General features: G+C 55.5%; 1 protein-coding gene across 22 annotated transcripts in view; it reads left to right on the top strand.

Moving 5' to 3' along the window:
• Positions 1 to 27,862, top strand: part of CACNA1G (calcium voltage-gated channel subunit alpha1 G) — a 152,015-nt gene that overhangs the window by 31,454 nt on the left and 92,699 nt on the right. For all 22 annotated transcript variants that reach the window (XM_063352512.1, XM_063352496.1, XM_063352513.1 and 19 more), the window contains exons 2-3: positions 17,625 to 17,736; positions 18,234 to 18,367. In XM_063352512.1, coding sequence (XP_063208582.1) covers positions 17,625 to 17,736; positions 18,234 to 18,367 — 246 coding nt within the window. The remainder of the gene's footprint in view (positions 1 to 17,624; positions 17,737 to 18,233; positions 18,368 to 27,862) is intronic.

Genomic DNA, 27,862 nt, shown 5'->3' with positions numbered 1-27,862 from the left:
GCCGGCAGGTGGGAGCCGTTTCCAAAATGCCTGCCCAGGTTGGGAAGTTGCTTCCCCCAGCCCCACGGTTTGCAGCGCAGGGACCCGCAGGGAGATGCTGTGACAGCTCGGCCCCAAGGAGGTGCCGGCAGGAGGGTGATGCAAGGAAGGGGCAAAAAAATACCCATCTGTGTTTTTTGCCTGCTTGAACAGACCTGAGCTCACTTGTGCTCCTCTCTCCGGGCAAGAGCAAATTAGAATTTTAATTTTGTGGCTACGACACCAACCCTTCCTCTGTGATCAGGGTCTGTCTGCGAAATGAGATGAGCAAGAATTGCAGTAAATGTTTTCTGGGACCGAGGGCTGGTCCCAGCCCTGGCACCTGCATCTTCTTCTTTGCATGCCAGAGCTTGCCTTATTTTGGTTTTGTGCCTGGCTTGTCCTCCTACAAAATCACTTCCCTCTGAAGAGGGATGGCTGGGCTGAGCATATCCAGGGCTGGAAGGTGCCCCTGAGACTCCTCCATCCCAAATCTGCATCGCTTTGGGATGGAGCTCACGGGGTGATGAGGCAGGAGTGAAGCATCCTCTTCTGGATGCTGGGTGAACAGTATCCTCTGGTCACTGCTGGGGTTTTTTTTCACTCCCTCCCCATTTCGGTCAGTCTCTGGCATGATCCTTCGTGCCACAGGACCGTGGGCATGGCCGGGAAGCAGGAGTCGTCCTGGCTGGAGGTGAGCAGCCAGGCTCCCTCGGACCCTGTGGTCCCCCCGGTTCCCCTCGCAGGCAGCTGCTCTCATGGGAAACCCACCTGCTTTTGCTCTCATGTCATTTAGAGATGTCACCTCCTCTGGACATCCAGGAGGTGCGTTTTGCACCTCCTGGTCCGCTGGAACTCAGGGTGGCGGGGATCACGGACGCAGAACAGATGGGATGGGAAAGGCCAGATCAGGGGAAAATGAATTAGGACACGTAGAAGTACCCTTGATCGGGACGGTAACCTCTAATCCGGCTCAGTCCTCCTTATTTACAGTTGCCGAGAGGGAAGGCAGGAGAAAAGCAGCCTGGCAAGATGCACAAAGCTGATCTCCTTCCCCCCAGCTGCTTTGCTCTCGCTAATGTATTTGCTGGCAGCGCTCGCCGTCCCCGGAGCATTTGAGCACGGTCGGAGCAACTGTTCGCAGCCAAAGGCAGGAGTGTCGGAGCAGGCACAGGGCTGGGAACGGCTTGTGGTGTGGGGGGGAGGCGACGGGAGCCCCCAGCCCCTCAGCACGGGATGAACGTGGGGAAAAGAAGGGCTGAGCTCTTCCCTCGGCTGGCAGGGATGCAGGCAGGGAAAGCTGACAGCCCCCGGCTCCCTGCTGCGGTGTTCCTGCCCGTAGCGCCGGGCTGAGGGAAGGGGCTGGTGTTGGGGAGGTTTCCCAGGACCGTCCTGCTTGAAAATATTCACCCAGAGGCCCCGGGGCTGTTTTTCTTTAGCTCTGCGCTCAGCAAGAAGAGCGGGGACATCTGAGAGCGCTGCCCTGTACGAGGACACGGGGAAGGACAGAGCTCCGAGGGATGTGGTTGCACCTTGCGGTGCTGCAGAGGAGACCGGAATCACCAAAAATTCTCCCACACCATAAAATGAGGCATTTTACATCCCAAGTCGGGAGCAAGCGCTTCCCTCCTGAGCATCAAGCTCTCCCGTCGGGTGCCGGACCGGCGCTGCCCATGCCGTGCTGGGGCAGCGGCACTCCAGCCAGCTGCCGCAGAATATTCTGGCATTTTTAATAAGGGTTGGTGCGGTCACTGCGCTCGTTCCAGGCGAGAGCAATGAGAATTTTATGAGGTGTAAATGGATTGTGAGTGCCTGAAAGCATCCGCGTCCCGCTCCGCTCCGTGCGTGCACGCGCTTCTGCGCCTCCTCTCCTCGGCCCAAGTACCTTGTCTCTTTGCAGGCTGGGAGAAAAGACAACACCATGAGATGCTCTAATCTGAGTTTTCTGTCCGCGTTGCTGCTGTTGTGGTTAAAACCCCCTTCTTCTGGCTGCAGGATTCATTAGGGTCCGGTCTCTGGGGTTCGGAGGGAAACCGGAGCAGCTGCTAATGAGGGAGCAGTAATATCTAGAGCTCGTTTCGAAGCAATAATGGAATTAGGAAGAAGACAAACACAGATCGGTCCCGTGCCTGATGGCTTTATTTTCGGCCTCTTTCTTGCTTTTTCGCTTTATTAGTTAGAATTAGAACATCCATTTTGCATTAGAGGGCAGATGATGAAATCGCACGGGATCGGAGAGAGTTCCCAGCGATGGGCTGAGGTGGGGAAGTTTGAGCTTTCGCTGCAGATAAGAGAGGGGAAAAGTGCAGGGGGCGCAGGAGGGGACGAGGAGGCTGTGATGGAGAGAGAGACAGGACAGCGAAGGGCAAGAGCTGGAGCCGGCAGCCTCTTTAGCGAGGCTTGTAATTTGTTATTAATGGAAAAGAAACTGCAATTTTTATTTTGCAAAAATTTTTTTGTTCCACATTAATTTTTAAAGCGCGCTTTGCTCCCATTACAGCCTCCTGCCAAAGCGCGGGGATGGCTGGGAGGAGCTGCGCTTTGGAAAGGCTTTGTGGGGCAGGGGGTGTCCGTGTTTGTGTCCGGGCTGGGGGAACAGAGCAGGGATGCAGGGTGATTCCCTGGGGCCGGCATCACCCACCCCGTCGCTCGGCATCACCCAGGCCCCAGGGTGGGGGACGTGGAAGGTGCCGGGGCCGGGCTGTGGTGGGCTGCGTGCCTTCGTTAGGTGCCGGGGCTTGATGAGGGCTTGCCTCCACACGGAGCTCTTTCTTAATTAACTCCATGTGCGGAGACACGCGGATCCTGGAACAGGAACAAGGCGCCCTTATTCCCCAAAAAGCTTGTCCGCACATGGAGTAAATCAATAGCAGCTCATCGGGAGCAGCGCGTTGGCTGGAGATGCCGCCTAAGGATGAGTCACATCCAGAGAGGGGGGCAAAAAAAAATAAAATTAAAAAAACTCTGAGATTTGAGTCCAGAGCTGGATCTGAGGAATGGCCATCGTGTTTCTGGTGTGCCAAACCAAAGGGCTGGCTTTGTACCGTCTCCTCTCTCCTGCCTGGTGAGTCTTGCGGGTGAATTTTGCGCCTTGAACCCATAATTCTGGGCTGGGACGGGGGGTGGCTGAACATCGGGAGGCCCTGTGACTTTTAAGCCGGTTGTGGGTCGGTGCGTCCACACCGAGAGCTCTGCGGCACGTGGTGCTGGGCTCAGTGCTTCTCCCCAGCCGGCCATCGCTCGTGCCGCCGGCGGCGTTTCTGCGAGGCTTGGGGGGTTTTCCCCATATCCCTGGGGCTTTCCAGCGAGGAGGCGATCGAATGGGTTGAGATCAAACAACTCTGAGGGTGTATTGGGTTGTGAAAAGTTGTCCTTGTTGTTTTTCCCAAGCAAAAGCGAGTGAGGCTGGGGTGATGTGTGGGAGATTGGAAACCCGTGGTTTTTTCGGTGCATTGTTCATGAAGTTTTTGGAGAGATCAGAAGCATTAGAAATTATTTGGTTTAAGGCTTCTGAAGTGGCCAAATGCCCTGGCTGGGGCTTTTCCAGAGCAGCCTGGGGCTGTGCCAGGACACAGCGGTGTGCGGGGCTGGATCCGGCCGCGGGAGCAGGGCTCGTCTTGTTGCTGGGTCTGGATTTGGTTTAATAAAGGTTTTGGAGAGGAAAGGATGGAGAGCTGCTAACTCGGGGCTGAGTGCCGGAGCGTTTCCCACCTCCGTTCCGGCCGGCTGCTGATGGCGAGGGTCGGGTCACCGGCACTGGAAGTGCCCAGTCCCTCGGCAGGGCTCACTACGGGACACAGAGCCCTAAAGTGACAATTTCCCCCCAAATGGGCTCAAACCAATCTCGTTCCCAGCCATCTCGGCAAAGATGAGATTTGGAAGGGATGGGGAAATGGAGCCTCTGCGGCTGCGGGGGTCTCTCTGCCCAGTTCCTCTCCGACACTGAGCAGCTCCGGGGGCAGCGGGGGCCCAGCACCCTCCAGGGCTTATTCTGCAGGAATGAATGAATGGAATAAATCCGGTCTAAATGCCAGGTCGTGACACTGGTGACAGGCGTTAGAAGACGGCAGTGGCTCAGTCCCTGCTCTCCCTTGGTTGAGGTTTGGCTCCGGTGGCATCACGCTGCCGGTGCTGCCAGCACAGGAGCTGCGCGGGACAGAGTCTCTCCGAGGCATCGCGGCTGATGCGCCATCCGCTCTCGGAGCTTCCTGGCTTTTGTCAGCGGCTCTTGAAGCCTGACGCTAATTAAATGGGGTGGTTTGCGTTTAATAGCCTCCCACTTGAGTGGTGCCAGGTGGAGGGTGCTGGGCAGGTCCCCGCTGGTGGCCCTGCGGGGTGGCAGTGCCGGGGTGGTTCCCTCTGCGGGTCTTCAGCACCCAGCCCTGGGTGTCTCCGCAGCCCTTAGCGCTGAGCCCTGCACCCTGGCCAGCTCGTCTACAGATCCTCAGGAAGACAAACCTCCCTTACTGGCTTAGCTGCACTTTGGGATCCGCAGGAGGATCTGCAAATGCTGGGAGCAGGGCGAGCGTCCCCGGCAAACGCCCTCTCCCTGCAGCGGTGCCGTGTCCCCTCCTGTCCCCTTCCCTGCTACCGCCAGGCTGCCAGCCCCGTCCCCAGTCTGCTCGGAGACATCAACACGCTGTCACTGAAGCTGAAAGCACCAACCAGGTGCGATGCCCCAAACCCCAGGGAGCTCGGGAGTGCTGCCAGCCATGCCTCCCCCTCCTCCTTGGCTTTCCTCGCCTGGAGGGGATGCTGGCCTGGCCTCTTTCCCTTGGGAATGCCAGGATCATGGAGAGCACAAACCTGGGCTACCTCCAGCAGCAATCAGGGTGCCCGGGGGTCTGGAGGGCGTTATGGGGGTGGGGGACAGGGGTGCTCTAGGCCCTTCTCCATCCAAGTGGCTGGCAGAGTGGGATGCAGGTCCCCCAACATCTCCTGTAGCAGAACCGCCATCCTCCCTGTCACCTCCCCTTGTATTCCCCCAGGGTGGGGAAACCAGGAGGGGCTGTGCCATTCCTGCAAGCAGATTCTGTACGATGCACCTTAAACTTTACAAAAAAGCCTCTTTTTTTTTTTTGTGTGGCCTTTCCTAGGACTTGAGATATTTAATCAAAATTGCATCGTGCAAACCCCGCTGGGGAGCCCCTGCCTGCTTCTCGGGGTTGAGCATCTTCTCTCCGTGTCTACCCCTGTTTTTTTGGGCAGTAGCAGCGGGCAGTGGGATGTGGCATGTGTACGACATCGCATCCCAGCTCAGCCCAGGGCTTGGGCTGGAGCGCATGGGGTGGGCCCTGCTTTTGGGCTGATCTCACCCCATTTTGGTCTGGGCTGCGTCTCTTTGGACGTGGGAGGCATTTTGGGGTGGCATCTCCTACCGTGTCCGTGCAAGTGCCATGGTAGGGCTCTGCTCAGCAGCAGGGTGTGCTGAGCACCGTCCCAACCCTATTGTCCTGCCTCTTCCTCCCTCATCCTCCTCCTCCTCTACCAGCGAGATGCTAATTAATGAGTTAATGAGGTGATTAGGGGACTGGAACACCTTTCCCATGAAGAAAGGCTGAGGGATCTGTGTCTTTTTAGTCTGGAAAAAAGACAACTGAGGGGGGATCTTATCAATGCTTATAAATAATTCAAGGACAGGTGTCAGGAGGATGGGGCCAGGCTCTTTTCAGTGGTGCCCGGCAACAGCACAAGGGGTAACAGGCACAAACTTGAGCATAGGAAGTTCCGTCTCAACATGAGGAGGAACTTCTTTCCTGTGAGGGTGGCAGAGCCCTGGCCCAGGCTGCCCAGAGAGGTGGTGGAGTCTCCATCTCTGGAGACATCCCAAACCCGCCTGGACGCGTTCCTGTGCCACCTGCTCTGGGTGACCCTGCTCTGGCAGGGGGGTTGGACTGGGTGATCTCCAGAGGTCCCTTCCAACCCCGGCCATTCTGTGAGTTCCTGGCCGTGGATTTGCATGCAGGGAGCAATTAGACCAAGCCTTTCCCGAGCCCCCAGCCTGCTCCAGCTCCCTCTCCCCGTGGTGGCCCTGCCCTGGGGACCACAGCTTGCTGCACCCAGCCCTTCCGCAGGAACCCCGCGCCCCTGACGGCTTTTAGTCCCGTTTAGTCACTGCGGTATTTTGACGTGGCGTCAAGATGTTTCAGTTCACGCAGACGAGCGGTATTTGCAGACACCCCAAGGACTGAGTCAGGCGCATGGGCGCAGCTCGTGCCTCCAGCATCTCCCGGAGATGTTCTCCTCCAGCATCGCCCGCTGCTTCCCTCCCTGCGTGCCACAGGCAGGAGCCACCTCTGACATACAGGGGAAAAGTCAGCAGGTTTGGAGCCAGGGTGGCCTTGACCTCCATTTCCCCACCTGCAAAATGACCTCCTTAATGCTCATCCCTGTTGTGACAGCTCTGCATTGCTTACACTGAAAAACACTATTTTTCTTTTTTTTTTTTTTTTCATTGTAGACTTTAAAATCTGAAGCGTTTAAGATGGTTCCTGTCTAATTAAGTACTTAACCTGCAACAAAATATTGTGTTTTACGTTGATGTTTTTTTTTTAGAAAGGAAATGTTGGCTCCGTTTCTAAGTGAAACATTGAAGCAGGCCAGTTGGAAAATCGTCATCATATTCAGACTTTGTAAACATTATTATTTTTTTTTTTTTTTCCTCCCCCTCTCAATTTGAAGCCAGGTCAGAAAACATAAACACAAAATTTGCGGGGAGTTTGGGTCGCCCCAAAGCTGTATTTCTTCATCAAAGCTTTGCATGGAAATTTATACCCAGCGTTAGCTAATGCCAGCCGTTAAGTGGAAAGGGCTCGGGTCTCCGGTGGTCAGGCACGGCTCCCGCTGGAGAAGGGTTTGCCCCAAAAGAAACTATGGCCTTGGTTTTCCTTTCTATCACAGCAACTCGGGCATTGCCCCGAGAAGCTCCTGGGGCAGGACACTGGCGCCAGCGGAGGGGAAGGGAGAAGGTGTGGGGACACAGGGTCTGCGCCCCCCCCCCCCCCCAACTCTTTTAATTGGTGTTAAGCCGTTTGCGTCCTTCAGAAGCAACCATTCCTCCAGCCCTTCTGCCCTGTCCTGGTGCATAGGGTTAAAATGATGCTGGGTTTGTCCTTGGATTTGTCCTCTGTGCTTTCTGCGAGGTTTGGCCAGATTTCCTCAGGGGCTTTGAGCTCCTGCCCTTCAGCAATTAAAATACTGGGCTGGGGACAAGATGGGCCCTGCTGCAGCAGATGTGGCTGGGAGCCGGGTGCTTTCGGCTCATCCCGGAGCCGGTGCAGCCAGGAATTGTCCTGCATCTGCCCCTTCTCTTCCCTTTTCCTCTGCTGAGCCCCGAGCTGACCGTTTGTAGACAAAACCCAGAGTTTGAGCTTCTCTAAAGGCCTTGCAAGGTGTTTGCCTTGGTGCGGTGGACGCGTTTCCCTGCTTGGTGGAAGAGAGCAGAGGGAAGGGTGTTTTGCGCAGGCACGGGGGTATTTCGCCTTTCTGGAGGTCTCGGTAGGGATTTTGTGGGTCTGGCAGCCGTAGAGTCTGTCTGGCGAGGGCTGTGCTGTGCCGCAGGGTGGGATGCTCCGCCGCTGCGGGATGGTTCATACCAGCACATCCTTCCTTGTCCTGCACCCCACTTTCCCCGGCTCTCAAATCTCACTTGCGAGCATCCCTCGCCCGGGTGTCTGCGGATGGACGGGGAATGGGCTGTGGGAGCGATGGTGGGGTAGAAACCGGTCCTGCGTCTTGGATGGGGATGGAGCTGATTTGTTTAGCTTGCTCGCATCCCGTCTCCTCGCTAACAGCTCTTCTCTCCGAGGTTTCCCCTGGCCCGCAGTCAGCAGAGGGAATTCCCTCGCCTCTGCCCGAGCTCCAGCTGCAGCCGGGATTGCTGCGGTGGATGCGAGGACGGGCTGTAATTGCCGCCTCTCCCGGGTTCACCGGGTTTTGTGGTCCTTGCTCGGTTACCACGTCTCGGTGCCATCCCGCCGCCCGCTTGTCGGGGTGATTAGGGAAGCGCTGAATTAATCAGTGGCTGCCGTTGACCCTGACGAGCCGTCCCGTCTCCTGCGCTCCCCCCTGCAGCTGCTGACATCCCCTGACCCGGCTGAATCTTTCATGCACTCGCGTCGTGTATTTTTAATAGCCTGGGATTGGGTTCGAGTTGGTCCTGGCGGGGCTTGGGGGGCTGGGGGGGGGCCGCATGCCCCAGCGGGATGTGACTTGGGGGGGACAGCGTGGTCCCCAGAGGAGATGGGTGCGGAGGGAGGCAGAGAGCCCCTATCACCTGTGCCAGGCAGGGTGCTGATGCTCCCAGGGAATATTTCTTCTCCATAGGGATTATTTCAGCTCCCCAGGGATGTGCACAGGTTTTCCTGTCTAAGGGGGGGTGGGAGCAGAGAGCCCATGGAGGCTTCCCGGAGTGTGTCAGGGATTGTCAGGGAAGCGGAGGAGCTGCCAGGACAATTAGCACGGGCTTGTTCTCGCCAGCACGTCCCTGGGATGGAGTGGGGCTATAATCAGCCTGTCGCTTTTCCCAGCTTTATTAATACATTGATTTTTGGGGGGGGGGGGTTTGGCTCCGCGCGGCGTGGTGCCTGCCAGCCAAGCCTCTGCGGGGAGAGCGGGGGCTCGAGGTGGTGCGTCTCTGGGCATGGCAATGTCTCATTTTGGAAGCTGTTTGGGCTTCTTCCTCGGGGACCGATGGAGGGAGGAGGAGGAGAGACATCCCCTCCATCTGTGCGCTGCCCTAGGAAGAAGGGATTTAAATCGTAGGCTCGTGAAAAAGAGGAAATGTGCCTGTTCTGCTCAGGCTTTGAAGCCTGCAGGAGCTTCCCAGAGATGCTCCCCTTCCCGGTTTGGGGAGGGCTGGCTCAGAGGGCATCTCCAGCCGTGGCTTTCTGTGCCCAGGGTTGGTACCATGGTCCCCCATCTGCCCTCTGCTCCGGCAGCAAAGGGTGAGAGACGCTCTCCAAGGAAATACATGAAGATATTAATACGAAAACATAGACTAAAAAATTTATATATATGTATGTTTAGGGCAAGTTTTATCCTGATCCACCTTCCCATGTGTCTGGGATCTCCTCCTCTCTTCTCTGCTCTCTCGTTCTTTCCCGCTCCGGTGAGAAGCCGCCTGCCCAGCGCAGCATCCCTGGCACGGCAGCACCCATGCCACATGTGTGGCCACGCAGAGCCATCGCCTCAGTTCCTTCATTTCACCAGCTGTTACATAAATCCGCTTTTATACTGAACTTGTGGACGTCACTGAAGCTCTGTCCATACCCATAACATCACTGTTTCCATGGGAACCAGCGTACTTCCAAGGGGGAAAAAGTAGAAGGAGACTAAAAAAAGGACAAAGAAGGAACAAAATAAGACAAATATGTGACATATCCCAACTATGTGTCGGTGTAGGATGTTACGATTTCACTGCAACTTGTTTAGGAAACCTTGCATAATGCTTTTTGTCTTGAGTAATGCAGCAAGCTGGATCAGGGGTGGTAGAAACTTAATAGTATCCCAAATATCCCGAGTCTCTTGGCGAGACGGAGGAGTCTCTGGCGACTCTGCACGAGGTGCCTTTCTGCGCGAGCACGAGGGGAAGAGGCATCTGGCCGTGGTGCAGGATTTATTTGGGTTTCCGTGGGTTTTCCTCCATCCCGGAGCACGGCTGGGGCTGTGCATCACGAGGGGGTTGTGGATGGAGATGTCCTGGTGAGCAGCCAGCCCCCCCCGCTCTTCTGCTCCACTGAGCTTCAAAGGCAGGCGCTATTAAGGGACGCTTTACAGCGACCAAGTTTAAAAATATATATATTGGGGGGTTAAGTGTCTAGCCATTATGCGCTTCATAAGGCGTGGTGGGAGAAAAGGTCTTAAATATATTATTGAGGACCAGCAACAGCTTTGGCGTATTTTAGTGTATTTTAGCTGGTAACCCCGGGTCCATCCGGCAGAGGAGGAGTCCATTAGGAAGGATTTTAGTGCTCCCAACATCTTCCCTAATGCCAGGCATGAGCTGCTGGGAGGGAGCGCACCCCCGGGGACGGGGACAGGCATGTGTGTGCCAGGGCACGCTCCCACCTCTGCAGCCCTGCTCCGGTGGGATGCGTGGGAGGAGATCCCGTCCCTGAGCCACCCAAATGTCAGCAGAAGGTGCTAAAGCAGCGACAGGAGCGGAGGGAGAGGGATGCTGGGGGGAGCAGGGGCTCCTGCAGGGCTCAGGCTGGGCAAGCGAGGCTTCACGGCGGCTTCTCTGCCCTTCCCTTGGGGCGGCGTGGGGCAGCGAGGGTCGGGGTCCCAGCGTTTGGTATCCGCTGGTGATCTCCGACCCCATGGGGCTTCCGACCCGTCCTGCTCACCCAGGGGCTGGGGACCATGGGCTGACCCCCTGCCGTCTGCATAGGGCCATTTTCGGGCTAACCATTTCATGGTGAGCCCCTGGCCCAGGTTGCCCAGAGAAGCTGTGGCTGCCCCATCCCTGGAGGGGTTCAAGGCCAGGTTGGACGGGGCTTGGAGCAACCTGGGCTGGTGGGAGGTGTCCCTGCCCAGGGCAGGGGGTGGCACTGGGTGAGCTTTAAGGTCCCTTCCAACCCAAACCATTCTGTGATGCCAAGACAGGCGTGAGGAGGAAGGAAAGACTGGGATGAGAAGCCAGAATAAATTCAGCCTAAAGTGCTCTTGCTTGACTTTATTTTATTTTATGTTATTTTTTTGAAAGAACCCATCCTTGCAGATGCTGGTCCCAAGGCCGGGCTGCCAGCAGCCGAGCCCTCCCAGCTCAGGAGTTAATTGCAAGCGATATGTAGGGCTTTTCTTAAAAGCTCCAGCTCCTGAAGTTTGGAGATTATGCAAGACACTCAGCTTGCAGGATTTTTTATTTTTTTTTAATCTTCTTTTTTTTTTTTTTGTCTCCTTAAGCAATAAGATTTTAAACCCTTTTGATTGCTGGGGAAAAAAACCTTACGGTACAAATCTAAAAGGTTATGCGGAAACAATTTTGAAACAGTAAAGCAAATAAGAACCTCGTCAGGATTTTATTTTTTTTTTGACAAAACATCTTTTTTTTTTTTTTTTTTTTTTTTTTTTTTAAAATCAGTCTTCATCCCCTCTAAATACAGCATCATTCTTTGCTTCATCACCTGGGCGGCGGAGCTGGGTTCCTCCGCGCTGCCGAGCAAATCCTGCGTCCCCCTTGAGAGACGGCTGTTTCCGAGGCAGAGCATCTCCCGCCTGCAGCTGACAGTGCGGGTTTTAAGTCATTGGGAGAAAAATGAAAAGATGATGGAGGTGATTACTCCCCCAAATCCCCTTTTCCCTCTACTTTGGGGCTTTACAGTCGCCGTTGTGCGTTACGGGGCCTTTGAGGACCCTGGTGTGGCCGTGACCCCGCGGCACCGGTGAGAGGGGAGAAAACGCGGCCGTTCGGTGGCGGAGGGAAGCAGCCGCCAGTGCATCCCCTCGAAGGGAAAATAAATTAGAGATGAAATTTCCAAAAACGCCAATGTGAGTGATCGCCCTGGTTTGGTTTCGCAGGTTTAATTGTGAAGCTGCATGAATTAAAATAACCTCCTGGGTCTGTCTGCGCTGCGAGCGAAGCGGTTTTGAGGAGCTGCGGAGCGGTGACGAGGCAGGGATGCTCCCTGCCTGGCTTTTTCCCGGCTCGGAGCCTGCGGATGGGGATGTCGGGGCTACGCTGGGCTCAGCAGGGACGTGCCACCTCTCGGCAGTATCTTCTTGTGCTGCCGGATGCAGTGACCCGGGATGGGGCAGGCGTGGGAATGCTCTCTGAGTAATATTTGAATTTTTAAACCTCTTTGCCGCAGCCCCGCTGGAGAAGCGCCTCTCGGCTTTGCTTTCCAGGAACGCCCTGGTGATCGGGCTCACCTGGCATGAATCCCTGCGGATGGCGGGGCAGGAGGCGCGCGCTCCATCGCATGCGTGCCGTGAGCGTGCCCGGGGTGGCCGTGCCCACAGCGGGTTCTCCACCCCGCCGGGAAAAAGCAGTTGTGCTGTGGGTGCGGTGCCGCGATGCTGTGGGAAGGGCTGTAAGGCTGCCGCATCTTCCCTGCTTCATCCTGTTCTTGCGTTCCCCAGAGGGAAGGGAGGGTCCAGGCCTGGAAAAGCAGCTGGGAGGGCAAAATGGGGTAGAGACGATGCCAGGATCACAGCGGGGCAGGTACCTGCCAGGGCTCGGCCGCAAGCCGGGCGAGCGGATTCACCGGGTAGAGATGCCCCCAGAGCACCTCTGGCATGCAGCACCCGAGGGGATGCAAATGCTAAAAGCAAAAGATGGCTTTGCTTTGCTTTCGAAGGAATATGGTAGGAAAAAAACTAAATGTCCAGAGTTGTGATGGGAATCCTATAACCTTTCAACTGGGCATGACGTGAAGAGCCTTTTCCCGTTGGCCCGGTGCAGTCGGAGGCGAAGCTGGGAAGGGGTTATTATTTCCATCCGTGAGGCAGATTAATTCTGAGGACTTTTAACTTCCCTTGCAAACGGCCTGAATTAATGTTTTAGGATTTTAGACCCTGCCTCCTCTCGCCCCCCCAAAGGCCAGACCCTGGAAGTCCCATTATGCTCCTGTCAAAGGGGCTATTTCTGGAATTGATGATATGAATGAAGCCTAAAACTCCGCTCTCATTAACGTCTGCAGCTTATCCCAGTGTCACTCCTAAGCTGGTGGGACTTGGTGACACTGCAGGGGAAGGCTGTCATTTCAACCCAATTTTCACATCACATTTGCACAAAAATTTCCAGGCCTCGCCAGCGCTTTCGGCGCATTTATCAAATACCAGCCACTGTCCTGGCAAGTGAAGGTTTTGCCCGGCACGAGAAAAATGGCTGTGGGGGGTGATGGGGGACCTGATTGTGGCTGTGGCCATGGCCAGTGGGTCCAAAGGACCTCTCCTTGCCCCAGAAAACAGGCAGCAGAGCCGAGGTGTCACCCGGCCGGATCCAGGCAGTTCGATGCGTTTCTATGGTTGGGGTTTATTGCAGGGTACAGGCTTGCAGCCCCCAGTGCTGCAGGGCTGCCCAGACATCGGTCCCCACCTTGCCCACGGAGCCACGCTCCCCATCACACTGGCTGGGCTTTGGGGGGTCCCACCCCATCTCCCAGTGATGGCAGGATGGCGGCACATGGCCTTGGAGCCGCTGCTTCGCTGGGGCACCCGCACTGCTTAGGGAGAGATGGGGTTCAGGGAAGGAGCCGGAGGGGGGAGAGAGGGATGCAGGGAAGGAGGAGAGGGGGAGTGGCAGAAGGTGCTTGGGAGTAACAGAGCATTAAGGGAAGAAATAAATATGAATCCCATGGAAGAGCGTGTGTCGCTGTAAAGCATCACCAAACGCTGCCTTTCCTACCTGGCTTGGCCGTGGGCGGGGATGCCCGGCCGCCCTGGTGAAGGGACCACCATCTCTGGGGATGGGGATGCTGCGGCACGGTGGTGTCCGCTCTCCCCATCCCCGAGCCAAAGAGCACACCGGGAACAGTTTGTGTGCTCCAGCTCAGCTTGGAGATCCTGGGCCACTGATGGACCGCGCATCGTGCCTGCCGTCCTCTTGGTTGCCGCTGCCCTTGAGCAACGTCTTCCCATTTAATTCACTTGCCGGTGAATTTGATCCAAACTTCTGCAACCAAATCATAGCAAGTATAATGCAATATCTTTCTCTTTTGATTATATTAAGCTGGGTAGTGCTGGCTAATTGAATCTGGGGCTCTTGCCTCTTAATTACGAAAGGTCAGGCTCTGCCGAGCGCGGGCAGGTAGCACGGGGATCGCTCGTGGTGGGAAGGGGCGGAGGGCTCTTGCTCTGCACAAAGGCTCCTGTTCGGAACGAGTAACTGACTTCTGGATATGTTCCTCTTTTTTTTTTTTTCTTTTTTCTTTTTTAATGGTGCTCTTTGTCTTATGACTTTTAAGAGTCAGGTTACAACAAAAGTGTTACTGGATGTTTCTGTGTGGCAGAAACAGATATTTTTATCTTTTTTTAATTGAATCTGCGAGCATTTCGGCTGACTGTCTTGACCAGGATGATGGTAAAAATGTGGTCAGCAGGTGACCCTGAAAAGCGGGGTCTCTGACACAGATGATCAAAGGGCTGGAGCCCCTCTGCTGTGAGGACAGGCTGGGAGAGTTGGGGGGGTTCAGCCTGGAGAAGAGAAGGCTCCGGGGAGACCTTAGAGCCCCTTCCAGTCCCTAAAGGGGCTCCAGGAAAGCTGGGGAGGGGCTGTTTGCAAGGGCATGTAGCGACAGGACGAGGGGCAATGGTTTAAACTAGAGCAGGGCAGGGTTAGATCAGACATTAGGGAGAAGTTCTTCACACTGAGGGTGGTGAGACACTGGCCCAGGTTGCCCACAGAGGGGGTGGAGGCCCCATCCCTGGAGACATTCAAGGCCAGGCTGGATGAGGCTCTGAGCAACCTGACCTAGTTGAAGATGTCCCTGCTCACTGCAGGGGGGCTGGACTAGATGGCCTTTAAGGTCCAACCCAACACGTTCTATGATTGTATGGCACCCGTGGGATGGAGCGGATGGGGTGATCACCTGCTGTGAGTGCGTGTGAACCCCATTATTCATTGTTTTTAAACATCAGCCCTACGTTCCCTGCCTGCTCAGCACGAGGAGAGGGCAGGACCCCCCCCCCGCGACCAGCTCCACTCCCTGCAAACACTTACCTCATGGAAAGCGGGCTGAGCTCAGCAGCGGGGCGAGAGGCAGTGGCAGTGCCACCGCCACCCCTGGTGTTTGCTGTCACCTCCTCACCTTAGCTGCTGGCCGGGGACCAGCGCGGTCCCTGCTGCATCGCAAAGCCCCTTTGCCCCTTCGCTGCCCGCGCAGCATTCCATAAAGCACCTTCTGCTTTTTGCTAATTGAAGAGTTTCCCTTTGTCAGCCTCTCGGCTCAAAGGAGGGTCGGTACAAAGCCGTAGCCATCAGCACTTTGTGTGCCTCTGAAAATCCCATTAGCAGAAGAAAGAGCTTGAAGTTTCATTCAGCTGGAAAAAAAAAAAAAAAAGGGCAAAAAAAAATAAATAACCTCCTCAACCTTCTGATCTATCAGCTGCGCATTAACATACTGCCCTCGGCACCGCCAGGGTCCCCGTCCCGGGAATATTTAATCAGGGCGAAGCGTTATATTGGACAGAAATGTATTTGCTTGAGGGAGCGATATGCCGATAAGTGGGTCTGCGGTGAAAGCTGGGGAAAAAAAACCTGCCCATCAGCAAATAAAATCCCCTCCCGCTCTCCAGGTCCCCCCTCCACCGTCTTCTCCAGGCTATTTTCCTGCCTACGGGATGTTTGCTCCTACAAGGGGAGTTGGGGAGGGAGGGCAGCGACCGGCCCGGGGCTGGGGGCACGGACAGAGCTGGGGGGGTGGGATGGGGGGGCCCGTGCCTGTGCCAGCGCCCGCAACGAGATGGGGCGTGCTGGGGCTCTGGGGAGCTGGTGCTGTGGGAGGTGGGTGCTGCTGCCTGCTGGCACCGGGGGGAAACCTTGGGTGGGTGCAGCCCTGGTCTCCACATCTCGCCCCCGGCTGCATCTCGCCCCCTGCCCAGTATGCAGCGGGTTGTGGCATCTCGGGGGGCTGCGCTCTCCTGGCTCCCCTCTGCTTGCAATTAGTCACTGGTGCCGGTGCCAGCACGCTAACGAGCATCGAGGGACACCCACGGCTTTGCCATCTGCGGCGTGCCGGAGGAGGACGGGAGGGTGCCCTCGGTGCCGTCCCGTGCTGTTCCTCCCATTTGGGCCACGCTCAGCCCTTTGTGGGGGGCTGCGGTGAGCGGGGGTCTGCTCAGCTGCCCTGGGTGGGCGTTTGGGGCTGCTCCGGGTCTTGGAGAGGGAGGAGGTGAGATCAGAGCGGCTCCAAGAAGCTGCGCATCATGGTCGTGTGCCCATCTCTGCTGAGGTGCTCGTGGTCCCCAACCAGCATCCGAACATCTGCCCTCCGTGGCAAAAGCATCACCCAGGTCCCGTGCCCAGCTGAGATGGAGCCCGCGGAGGAGAGCCAGGCCCAGCACGGGGTCTTCTCCACCGCCAGGGAAGATTTTGCACAAAGTGCCGCCTGTCTGGGGACGCATCCGTCTGTCTCTGCAGGTTCGGACCCAACCAAACAGGCTGCTCCCGAGCCTCCTCGCTTCCCCGCCGAGGATCTCGCACAGCCCTTGCAGGCGCACGCTCGTTCTGTCACTCGTTTGGGATCTTACAGGGATTTTTTTTATTTTTTTTTTTTAAAATTCTTTATATGTTCTCAGGGGCTTTGCAGTTCCTTGCTGGCAGAGCCGTGGATGTGGCTGGCTCTGCAGAGGGATGCTTTCCAGCCCCCCCCCGCCCCTCCGAAGCCGGGGAATGCTCGTGGATCCCCCGCAGCTCCTGCCCCCTCCTCCAGCCTGCCCTCGGCGCCTGCCCCCGCAGGACTATATTTGGGCTAAATATTCCAGCCCATAGCCCCAACCTGACAGTTGGAATGTCTATCCCGATATCTTGTAAACATTTCTGCCGATTAAAAGATCCAGGCGACCAAGCCGTGACTCAGCCCCATGTGATTTCCCAGGAATTCACCCAGGATGGGGCTGGCGGGAGCTGCCAGCTCCAGCCCCGCGTGCCCGGTGGGGTGGCACCTGCTGAATCATCCTCACCTTCTTCATCTCCAGCCTGATAACGCTACAGCACGGGCTCCCAAACACCGCCCGCTACCGCGTTGCAGCGAAAGCTCTTGTCTGACAAGGGCCACGCTTATTTTCCTGGAGCCTGGAAGGCGGGAGCGTGGCCCCGATTGCCTGCGGCTCGCAGCAGCCCATGGGGTGTTCTCCCTGCTAGGCTGGAAGATAACGCCGGCACCGCATTGCACCGACTCCTGGATTTCACATCTCTGTGCCCCGGGCAGTCGGGATTTGGCTGGAAATTCCCCCTAGAAGGATGCAAAAAAATTCGGAACCAGTTTTGAACCATCCCTGTGAGGATTTGCTGCGGCAACTTTGTTCTGCCCCAAAAGTAACAGCATCCAAAGTCTGTCCTGGCAGCTCAGCTCTTTAAAATTGCCCCAAGAGGCAGCAGTTGGGGCAGGGGACGGGCTCTGCTGGCCCTCGCAGGCTTAAGGCTTTTAGGCAGTCAGTTAATGGCTTTGACAGTCTTAATTCAGACTGGGAATGAAAAGTTCAAGCAGTGACTTCAGGGTAACGCCCCTGGGGTAAGCTGTGACATGGTTAATAGAAAATTGTAATGTTGTTAAAGTGCTTTTCCATAAAATGCCAGAAGAGGAAATTAACGGTGTGGGGTTTTTTTTCTTTCTTTCCCTAAAAGTTGATATCAGTCTTTCAATTTAATTTTTTAACCCGTCACATCAGCACTCAGCACTCTTGCCATGCAACTTTCATTTTACAGCGGTTTTTGCGTTAGCTGTAGCCACCGATGGCGGCGTGGGGAGGGCACACCGTGGGTTCGCTCTGCAGGTATCTAAATGGCAGGCAGGAGAATCTCCACGCAAAACCGGATGAAAATCCAACCTAGAGAAGCTGGCACGTGCCTTGCTTTAAAGACCGGAATGACCTTTCTGGTTCGGTGGTGGCCGCTCGCGGATGCTCGTTTGGATCCATTACTTCCTTGACGGGGTGCCCTGCAGGTGGTTCGAGCGGGTGAGCATGCTGGTGATCCTGCTCAACTGCGTGACGCTGGGCATGTTCCACCCCTGCGAGGACATCGCCTGTGACTCGCCGCGCTGCAGGATCCTCCAGGTACGGCTCAGACGCTGCTTTTACCTTAACGGCGGCCCCGGGTTGATGGGGAACGGGAAGGACCGAGCTCCGGCAGAGCTGGCTCCAGCCGTGGTGGAGTTACCCTGGGATGGCTGGCTTCTGCCTGTACCAGCGCTTAAAAAAAATTTGATTTTGGTGTTTGGATGTGAACACGTGGTGTCATCAGGCAAAGCCCCTGCCAGGCTGTGCCAGCCCCAGTGTAGCCAAGCCTTGCTTGGAGTGCTTCGGGAGGGTTAACCATCGAGTTTGTAGTGAAAAGCAGAGCCCAGAATATACTCATCCCTTTGTCCCAGTGCTGTTGGCCAGACTGGGTTGGGGGATGACACAGGGCTGCTCCCAGCACTGCCTCTGCCCTGGGATTTTAGCCCTCGGTGGTGCAAGAGGAGACCTTGTTGGACTCGGGTCTGTAGTTGCCTCCCCGGGCTGGGGAGTGCAGGGATGCAGGAGCATCCCTCCTCCGTGCCTTTCTCTTGCAGAGCTTCGATGATTTCATCTTTGCCTTCTTTGCCGTGGAAATGATCGTCAAGATGATCGCACTGGGGATTTTTGGGAAGAAATGCTACCTGGGAGACACATGGAACCGCCTGGACTTCTTCATCGTCATTGCGGGGTAAGCCTGGTGCAGTGGGTCCCTCTCTCCCCATGCATCTTTGTTGTCATTCATGGCATCGCTTGGCAAGTGTTGGATTTGGGGGAGCGGATGGTTTGAAGGCTGAGGGTTTGCTGGGCATCGGTGCCGTCAGCGTTATCCATCCTGGCTCCATGGCAGGGATCACCGCCCAGACCGCAGCGGTCCCTCCGGTCCTCTCCATAGCTCGCGGGAGAGCTGATGCTCAGCTCATGGAGGAGGGCAGGGCAACAAAAGCTGTTTGTAGTGGATTTTGGCCAGCCCGTGTCCTGGGGCTCCTCGCCGGGTGTTGGGCTCAGCTCTTCTCCCTCCAGACCCGCCAGTGGTTTCGGTTTCCATCGGGCGAGGTGGTGGCGAAACAGGCGGTTGGGAGCACGGAGCGGCGTGCCAGGGAGGATAGTTCAGTGAAATGTGCATGATTGCCCTCGTTATTATACTTTTTTTTTTTAGCGAGGGAAAGCGACCAAGTTTGCCTTTTTGAGTGTTTTCCTTTCAGAGGCACCTGGTTTGAATTAAAGGCTCTTCCAGCACCCGAGAGTCTCCTGGCGGAGGCTGGAAATCCACATGAAAAGTCCCTGGCCCCCGGCCAGCGAGCTGAATTTCTTTGACACACGAATCGCTCGCCGGCCCTCGCCTCCCCTCCCTGCTCCAAGAGCCCAAAGACCTTTGGGAAAACAGTGTTTTTTTCCTCTTTTGTTGGAGCTAGAGATCAAATTCACTGGATTTTCCTGGAAAGGAGCAGGGGACCCTCCCAGCTGGACTGGTTCCCCGGTGTGGGTTTGGTGTGCCCCAAGAAGGGGCAACACCTCGGTGGACTTTGTTACGGCCGATTGCTGGCCCCATAAGGTTATGGCAGACGTCTCTCCTAGGCAGCTGGGAGAACCAAAGCAGTGGCCCAGTAAAACCAGTAAGGAGGTGCCAGTGCATCCTTGGCCTGGGAAACTCATTGCCATGGGGTGCTGCAGAGGCCAAAAGATGTAGCGAGGCTCAAGACTCAGACAGGAGGCAGAGACGGAGGGCAGAAAGGCCAAGAGATGCAACTGTCCCCATAAACCCATCTTCTGCAGGAGGCCACAAGCTTGTGTTTTCCAGCTGTACCAGCCTCCGGCTCCTCGGGTTCGGAGAGGGCTCAAAGTTTCCTCCTGAAGTGTGTGAGCAAAGTTAGGGGCTGCAGCGATGGGACATTGAACGAAGTGGGAACCCAGCTCTGGTGGGGTTGTAAACACAAGCAGCATGGTCAGGGGCTGGAGCCTGCTAAAACCACCCTGTGCATTCTTCATTTCTTCTTCTTTATTATTTCTTATACTAGAATTAAGTGTGAGGAAGAACCAAACCCAAGTAAGACCAGGTATCCCACCTGGGGAGGCTCGGGGAGGCATGGTGGTGGGTGCTGGGCTGCTTCCAGCTCTGCTGCTGCGTTCCCCTCCCATCCCGGTCCTGGCCTTGCCTCTTGAGCTTGCGAAGTCTTTGGAGCTAGAGTAGAGTTGTCCTTGAAGAGTAGAGTTGTCCTTGATGTGCTTCTACGGAGACCCCACCATGATGGGACCTCGGTCTAGAGGGACATCAGCAGAGACCATCCTAATTCCTAGAGCTAAACTATAGCTGCACTTTGCTTAAGCAAGCATCCGATCTCCTGCCCATCTGCTGCACCTGGGTGGACATTTGGGTGTGTGAGCTCCTCCTTCCCGGGGGCAGAGCACGGAGAGCAGCACTGACCTCCCCCCCGACGCGGCCGCCTTCCCGCATCCCCCGTGAGCAGTTATTCGCTGCGGAGGTTTTGCAGCCTCAGAGCTCGACCTCTCCCGTGACTCCTGCCGGGTCGGCTTTGCCTCTCGCTAAATGATGGGTCTTTCCTTCGCGTGCATGAATTGTTCCCATCTGGGCCCCATCAAAACCAATTCAGCTGACAAAGGATCGAACGGGATTTAAATACAAAGCGGAGCCTCTCCTCCCCCAGTGCCTGCTTTCTCTGCTCCTTTTCTCGCCCTTGCGCTCTGCTCCAGCCCTCTCCTGTCCATCCCGGAGCGCTGCATCCTGTTCGGAGCATCGCTGCTGTCCTGGAGGCTCCCTCAGCCATCCCGGGCAGCACCGAGTGCCGGGAGAGCCAAAGGGGCTGCAGTAACGGGCTGCTTCTGTAGCGGAGACACCCAGACTAACGTTTCCATGTGGCCCTGGTGACCACAACGAAGCAGCTCTGCCTTCCCGCTTCTTTCCCTCCCCATTTTCATGCAAGACACAGGAGGAGGGAAGCAGCAGGACAGCATGGGCTCCCCAGTACATGGCAGGTCCCTGGGATCCTGCTTTCCCTGCCGCTTCCCTGCCCGTGGGCTGCGGAAAGTGACGCCAAGGGGAGAGACGCAGCAAAGCGTGTCTGTGGGGCATCGGGAGGGGAAGGTATGTCATGCTGGGGGACACGTGGGACGTGCTGTATGCTCCCACGGGCAGACCTCCCACAGAAACCCTCCCCAACCACCACCCGTCTAGGAGAGGCTTCCCAAAAAAAAACCAACCCCGACCCCGTGGCATTTCATCCTCGCCATTCCTTGAGAAGTTTCACGACCTGCCAGGGTTTGAAATTATGAAGAAACCTTTTTTATTGTGCGTGTTTGCCCCAAATCTGCCGCTTGCCGAGGGCTGGGAGAGCTGCTCGGGTGCTGTGCTCGCTCCCGCCGCGCTGCCGGCCACTTTCGTGGCATGCCATTAAGTACTTCTCAGCTCTGTTAAACTGTCCAGACCAATCTCATGAGCTCATGGAGAGTAAATGACTTCTTTGTGACAATGTAATGCAATTAGCGCTAATTGTAGAGTGTGTAATGTCTGCAACACATCTCTGTAATTACAGTAAAACTTGCTGGAGATGAGAATAGCGCTGTATTATCAAAACTCAGCTTAGTGAAACATGGCTTTGGCTGTAGGTTATGGAGTTACATGGGGAAAAGGGAAGGGAAAAAAAAGTGATGAATGACATAATTATGTTGTGTTATTTTAAAGAGGAGGATTTGGGGAGTTAGCTTTTAAGAGAACACTTGAAGGTTAACGGGCATTGCAAGGCAGCTCTCACCCTCTAAAGACGATTCAATACGATTTCGACCTCTCCCGGCACAAGACGCAGATGTATCGAGGATGAATGCTTGTTTACATCCCAAAATATGCAGAGTCATTTACAGTTTAGTGTTGGCCGAGGCTCATGCTGGTGAACCGGAGCTGTGGGATGGAGATGTGCTGCTCCGGGACCCAGCACCCGCTCTGCCTCCTCCTCCTCGGGGCAGGGACCTCTTCTCCGGTCAGTCTGCAGGAAGGGGATAGCCATGGGTTGAGATCTACCTGCTCCTCAACTGGAGCCGTCCCCATCCCCAGCGGCGCTATTGCAGTCCCACCAGCTTGCTTTGACAAGAAGGCCAATGGCCCAAGAAGGCCAATGGCATCCTGGGGGGCATCAAGAAGAGTGTGGCCAGCAGGTGGAGGGAGGTCATCCTCCCCCTCTGCTCTGCCCTGGGGAGGCCACATCTGGAGTGCTGTGTCCAGTGCTGGGCTCCCCGGTTCAAGAAGGACAGGGAACTGCTGGAGAGGGGACAGCAAAGGGCTATCAAGATGGTGAGGGGACTGGAACACCTCTCTTATGAAGAAAGGCTGAGGGATCTGGGTCTTTTTAGTCTGGAAAAAAGACAACTGAGACATCTTATCAACACTTATAAATACTTAAGGGTGGGTGTCAGGAGGATGGGGCGAGGCTCTTTTCAGTGGTGCCTGGGGACAGGACAAGAGGTAATGGGCACAAACTTGAGCATAGGAAGTTCCACCTAAACATGAGGAGGAACTTCTTTCCTGTGAGGGTGGCAGAGCCCTGGCCCAGGCTGCCCAGAGAGGTGGTGGAGTCTCCGTCTCTGGAGACGTTCCAAACCCGCCTGGACGTGTTCCTGTGCCACCTGCTCTGGGTGACCCTGCTCTGGCAGGGGGTTGGACTGGGTGATCTCCAGAGGTCCCTTCCAACCCCTACCATTCTGTGATTCTGGCCAGATGAGGACTTCCCTGAACCTCTGCATCCCTGTGGATCGAGTTGTGCTTTAAACCATCCTCATCAGGAAAAAAAACAACCCCAAAACAATGGTTAATTGTTTTCCCAAGAGAGAGGCTTTAAATCGGGGTGTAATTTGGTACAATGAGAGCTTACAGGGTTTCTCTCTGCCTTCTCTAGAGGCAGGGTCGCGCAGGGCTCCGGCTCCGTGCCTGCGCTCCCGCTCCCCTCCGCGCGGGGCTGTGCATCATCCCCTGTTTGGGTTGTGCGCGTCTGCTCTTACTCTGGGCTCCGGCGGTTGTTTGGCCAAGTCTGTGGAGTCCTGTTTGTGCTTTGCTCGTTGGAACGGTAACGGGCCTCTTAAAAGACTTTGTAGGAAAGTTAAACACTTCTGGAATATTTTGCTTACGGTTTGAGACGAGCCGGGGCTGGAGGTGGTTGGCAGGCTGCTGTCTTCAGGAACAGAGACACCGTTTCTTTTTCGCTTTGCTTCCTGAACACTTCTTCTAATGTTATCGTTTTTTTTCTCCTTCTGTTGAGGGCTGTATTAAAGAGTTAGCTCTGCTGAAGCCTTCATAAACAACCCTTAAGGATGTCTTGCTCCCTCCTGGTTTTGAGTGCTGAATTTCAGGGATGAAATATGCTGCAGGAAGCCTTGCTGTATTCTTAGATAACAGGAGAGAAAGGGACGCTGCAGTCCCCCGCTCCATCCCTGCTCCGTCTAAACCTGGACGGTTTCTGAAAAGCTCTTTAGCTCAGAAATTGGGATAAGGCGATGCTGCCAGACGGGTCTCGGCGGGGAGCGGTGATGCTGTGGCTGCAGGGTTCCTGCTGGGTGCTTTGGGTGAAGCTTCCAGCATGTGGCCTTCACCTCAAAGCCCGGTTGGCTTCACAAGCAGACAGGGCTCCCCTGAAGGGCGCTTTGGCTGTACGGGGCTGATCAAGGGGCTGTTTCAGCTCCCCGGTTCAGAGACGGGGAAGAAAGAGCTGACATGGGGCTGCCCACGGGAGTCCCTGCTGCAGCCTCCCGCTGCGGCTGCGGGCAAAGGCTGTTCTTTCCCCATGTGTTAGTCCCTTCATCCCTTAAAAAAAAAAAAAAAAAAAATAGATAAAATAACAGAGGTGCAGGGATGAATGTTGCTTTTTCATCCTCTCCGCCTGCCTGTATTGATCGCACCGAGGAGCAGCACCTTGGAGACGTGGCTGCGCGGTGCCCTCTGCGCTGGCCGGGCACCCTGAGCGCCGGGGGGTAATTGCCCGTGTAAGTGGCCGATTTGCACACGCAATTACCCAATGTGCAATCACAGCCGCAGCCCCTTTGGGCCGCAGTGAGAGCTGCGCCAAACCCTCTCCCAGCAGCCTGCCCCTCTCCGGTGCTTCCCGGGATGGATGCGAGTGACCTGGAAGCCGGGAGCCTCCTCCCGGTGCCCCTCTGCGTCCTGGCTGATCCTGAATTAGGTGCCCTTTGCTCTGAGCAGAAGTGGCAGAACCACAAAAAGCCGCTACTCGTGATCGCAGACCTCTGGGGGTTCAAAATCTGGGGTCGAGCTTTGCAATTTGATGCTTGAAATGACTTCTGGGAGGATGAAGAGCAGCCGAGACCTGGGGCTGCTGGAGCTGCTCTCTGCTCCGTGCTGCCTTTCCGCAGCCTTTGCAACCTTCCAAGCGGAGCATCCCGAGCGAGCCACGGCCCTGACTCACAGAAACCTGCCGGCTAAAAGAAACCCCTCTGTAGCCTCCCTTGCAGCCCAGCTGACTCAAACCCACCTGTGAAAAGCCTTGGTTTTTTGAAGTTTTAGGCCTTTTTTTAAAAAGAATTATTTAATTTCTTTCGGTTCTTCAGCTGAACTTGCTGCTGCTTCAAGAGCCTCATTAGTCAAGTGTCCTGGCTGGGACACACGGTGTGGCTGGATCCAGCGGGCTGCAGAGTTCACGCTCCCTCCGCTGCTATTCTTTTTTCCATGCAGCTTGATTAAAAAGAGTATTTTTAAAATTAAGCAACACCCCCGCGAACGTGGTGAGACTCGTGAGGCTTAAAAATCAAAAGCGGAGCACGGCAAAGGCGGTGAGGGCCAAGAGGAAATTTCATCCTAGCTTTCTGAAGATACAGTGCCGCCTAAATAATTTCCCCTTGTCTTTTCCAGCACCGATGGCTTAATATCAGCCACTGATTGCTGCGCTTTGTAGATAAAGCGTGCCTGGATGCCCAGTTTTGGAAACCTTTTAACGCTGAATAAATCTGAGCCTATCTCTTGCCGGCAGGGAGCGGCGGCTCTGCCTCTGCGGGAGAGGGGTGGGCAGCTCCCGGTGATGCTGAGGGTTCCTCGGTCACGTCCCCTGGCTGTACGGCACCCCCGGCACCCAGCTGCGATAGGGGGGAGCCTGAGTTTTCCTCGGAAAGTGCCCTCGGCTCAAGGTCTGTGTCTCAGATAGGTTTTCCCACCGTCTTCTGCTTCCTAAGCAGGAGTGATCCCAGGGATGGGAGCGGAGGCAGGGCTACGGGCAGGGTGGGTCGGAGGGGTGGTGCCGGGTGTGTGTGGAAAGGGCTTTGCTGGCATTTCTGTGCTCTGTTAGAGGCTCACTGGGTGAGAAGAGCCCCTTCAGCCCCCTCCTGTCCCCTCCAGAGCTCCTGAGCATCACTTTGGCGAGCCCTCGGCTGCAGGCAGGGGCGCTGCCTCACGCTGTGCTTACGAGATCCTTCCCAAGGCTTTGGGTTTTACATGAAAAAAAACCCCCGCATGCTCCGAGTCTCGCTGTCTCTGGGCAGAACAGGAATGAATTTCAGCTGCCCAGTCCGTCCTGAGCCATCCCTCGTGTCTGTCTGTCTGCCGAGTCCCGGGAGTTTTCCTGCTGGAGGAGTGTTTGCCAAAGGTTTGCATCAGCTCTCTCTCTGCATCCCACCACCAGCCCGTTGGACGTCTGGCTTTGCAGATGCTCTGCTTTTATTCTTAGAAAGTCCTAAATATTTCCGCTTTCCTTCTGAATAACTCCAGTGATCGGGGGTTGCTGATCACTCCGGCGAGTCTCAGCATTTGCTATAAATCCATCCTATTTAATGCTGAGTATTTTTCCCAGCCTTTCACTTGGCTGGGTACCCGGGTCCGTGGCAGAGGCGCTGACAGGCATCGCGCTTTCCCGTTTGAACAGAAATGACATTTGAGTTGAAGCTTCATCGGGGACTTTTTACACTGCAGATTTTCAGTGCGTAAATGTTATATATGCTGGTAAATGCACCTGTCACCTTGCCAGTTGGTGACATCCTGACATTCGCTCTCCCGGGGTATCTCCCCTTGCCAGGGACGTGGATTGATTCCTCCCGTGCATCCCCTTGCCTTGGGAAGCGACCTTAGAGCTGGGAAGTGGTGGGCTTCTCCTTGGACTTGCTCTTTAGTCATTGATTATTTTTTTTTTTTTTACCCACCTTTTTTTTCCTCCTCCAACGCTGGCTTCTCTCGAGGCTCTGGAGCTGTTAGTTATCAGCAGCGCGTGGATGCTGTCGGCTGGGGCTGGGGCTGAGCTGGCGGTGCTGGAACGCTGGTGCTGGTAGCAGCGTCCGGCAGCAGAGGTGTAGGAGAAGCACCTACCTGCTCTTGGTCTTGGGGTTCAAGACTTTGCTCAGGCTGGTGGGCTGTTGTTTGGTTGGTTTTTTTAAGTTTGGCGTTATAATTGTTCTTTAATATGTTAAATCTAAACGCGTTTTCCAACGTGCCCTTTGCAGATTACAAGCACACACGCAGCTCGGGAAGTGAGTCTCGGAGCTGTCATTAATCAGAAGATGATTTGTCTTGGTGCAAATAACCATATGCTGCTCTGAATTTTGCTGGTAGCCTCTGTTTTAATAATGGATGAAAGAAAAGCTGTATGTTTGACGTGGGCTTTTTACCCGAATCCTGCAAACCGTACAAAAATCTCATTTTCAAACAACAAGTGAAACTCGAGAACCATTAAAGCCCAGGGAAATTGTTGCCCCTCTCCTTACTGCAGCCAAAGCTCACCCTGTGCGGTGGGTCCTGGGCACCGAGGAAGGTTTTGTCACTGGGGCCAGGTGGGCTTTCATGGACACGCTGCCTTCCTCGCTGGTCAGAGGATGAGGACAAACTCACAGCATCCACGGGTGTCCGTCCAACGTTCGTGTTCTGGGACTGCCCCATGGCTGTGGGTGTCAGCTAAATACAGAGGAATATGTTGAGGTCATTTTGATGTTAGTTATGGTTTGGTCATCACCATCCTCATTAGAGCCTACCGAGAGAAATGGGATAAAGCGTCACTGCATCGAGCGTGGAGTTGTGTATCTGGGGGATAGAGGGAGAAAGTCTTCTCCACTCTGGGTGCTCCTCACCCCTGACGGCCGGGATGGAGGGGAGTGGCTTTGGCTGATCCCAGCAAGAGCAGAAACCTCCAGCGTGCTGCAGCCACGGCAAAGCTAACCCCGTGCTGATGAATCCTGCAGGATTTCCAGTGGGGAGGGAGGGGGTAGCACTGATGCCTTTGTGCAAGGTGCCGGCAAAGTCTCCTCCAGAAGTTTGACATCTAATCAAGTACAATTAATTCAGGCCAGGGCAGGTGTGGAGAAAGGCTGTGATGGGGAAGCAGAGAGCCCGTCTGCGAGATGGGGCTCAAAGAGCTTGGTTTGTTTGGCTTTGCAAAATCAAGGCTGAGAGGAGATGCGATTTGTCCTCTGTAAATACATTGGGTGAGTAAACACCAGGGACAAAGAGCTATAGAAGCTACTTAAAAGACAGCACTGGCATAAGAACAAATGGATACGAGCTTGTCCTGAATAAATTCAGGCTGGAGGTTAGGCTTCCAACCACCCAACTAGCTTTAAGACGGAACTTGATAATTTTCGGAAGAGATTAATATCCTGTAGCTGCCTGCGGGAGCCGGGCTGTGCGAGAGCCTCGTGGTCCTCTTCCTTGCCTTTGCCTGGCTCTGCCTCTTCAGGAATGCTTTTGGGCAGAGCTCTTGTGTTTTCCAGCTGGAGAGCAAAGTCCTGGTGGTGAGGAGACTGATGACCCTGCCGTGCTTGAGCCAAGGTGCCATGGGCAGAGCGCGTCGGTGCTGGGGTCCCCGGGGACTTGCAGCAGTCCAAGAGCAGCCTCAGACCGACTCACGTGAAGGTCGCGCCTCGGTGTCCTGAGCTGTGAAATAACCCCATCAGGCACAGTGTAGGAGGTTCCTTGGTCCGTGTTTACCCCATTGGCTGTCTACAAGCGTCATCAGCTTTGATTTGTGTGCTGGCCCATCCGCCTGAGCCCCCCCGGCGATGATCTCTGCTGGGCAGAGCTGGCATAGCTCAGTGTCCCGGGCTGAGCACCTCCTGTGCCCTGCGGAAAGGCTCTGCGCCAGGGGATGCTCCTCTGCTTTTCAGGGTTTTGGTGGTGCTCAGCACAGCATACCCAGATTCGTTAGAGTTATCCCTACAATTTCGTTAAAAACAGGGATGTGTCCAGGAAATCGCT

Source organism: Chroicocephalus ridibundus, chromosome 14 (assembly GCF_963924245.1).
Source record: "Chroicocephalus ridibundus chromosome 14, bChrRid1.1, whole genome shotgun sequence".
NCBI classification, from domain to species: Eukaryota; Metazoa; Chordata; class Aves; order Charadriiformes; family Laridae; genus Chroicocephalus; species Chroicocephalus ridibundus.
The sequence above is the reverse complement of the archived record's forward strand: the minus strand, read 5'-3'. Positions and strand labels throughout refer to the sequence as shown.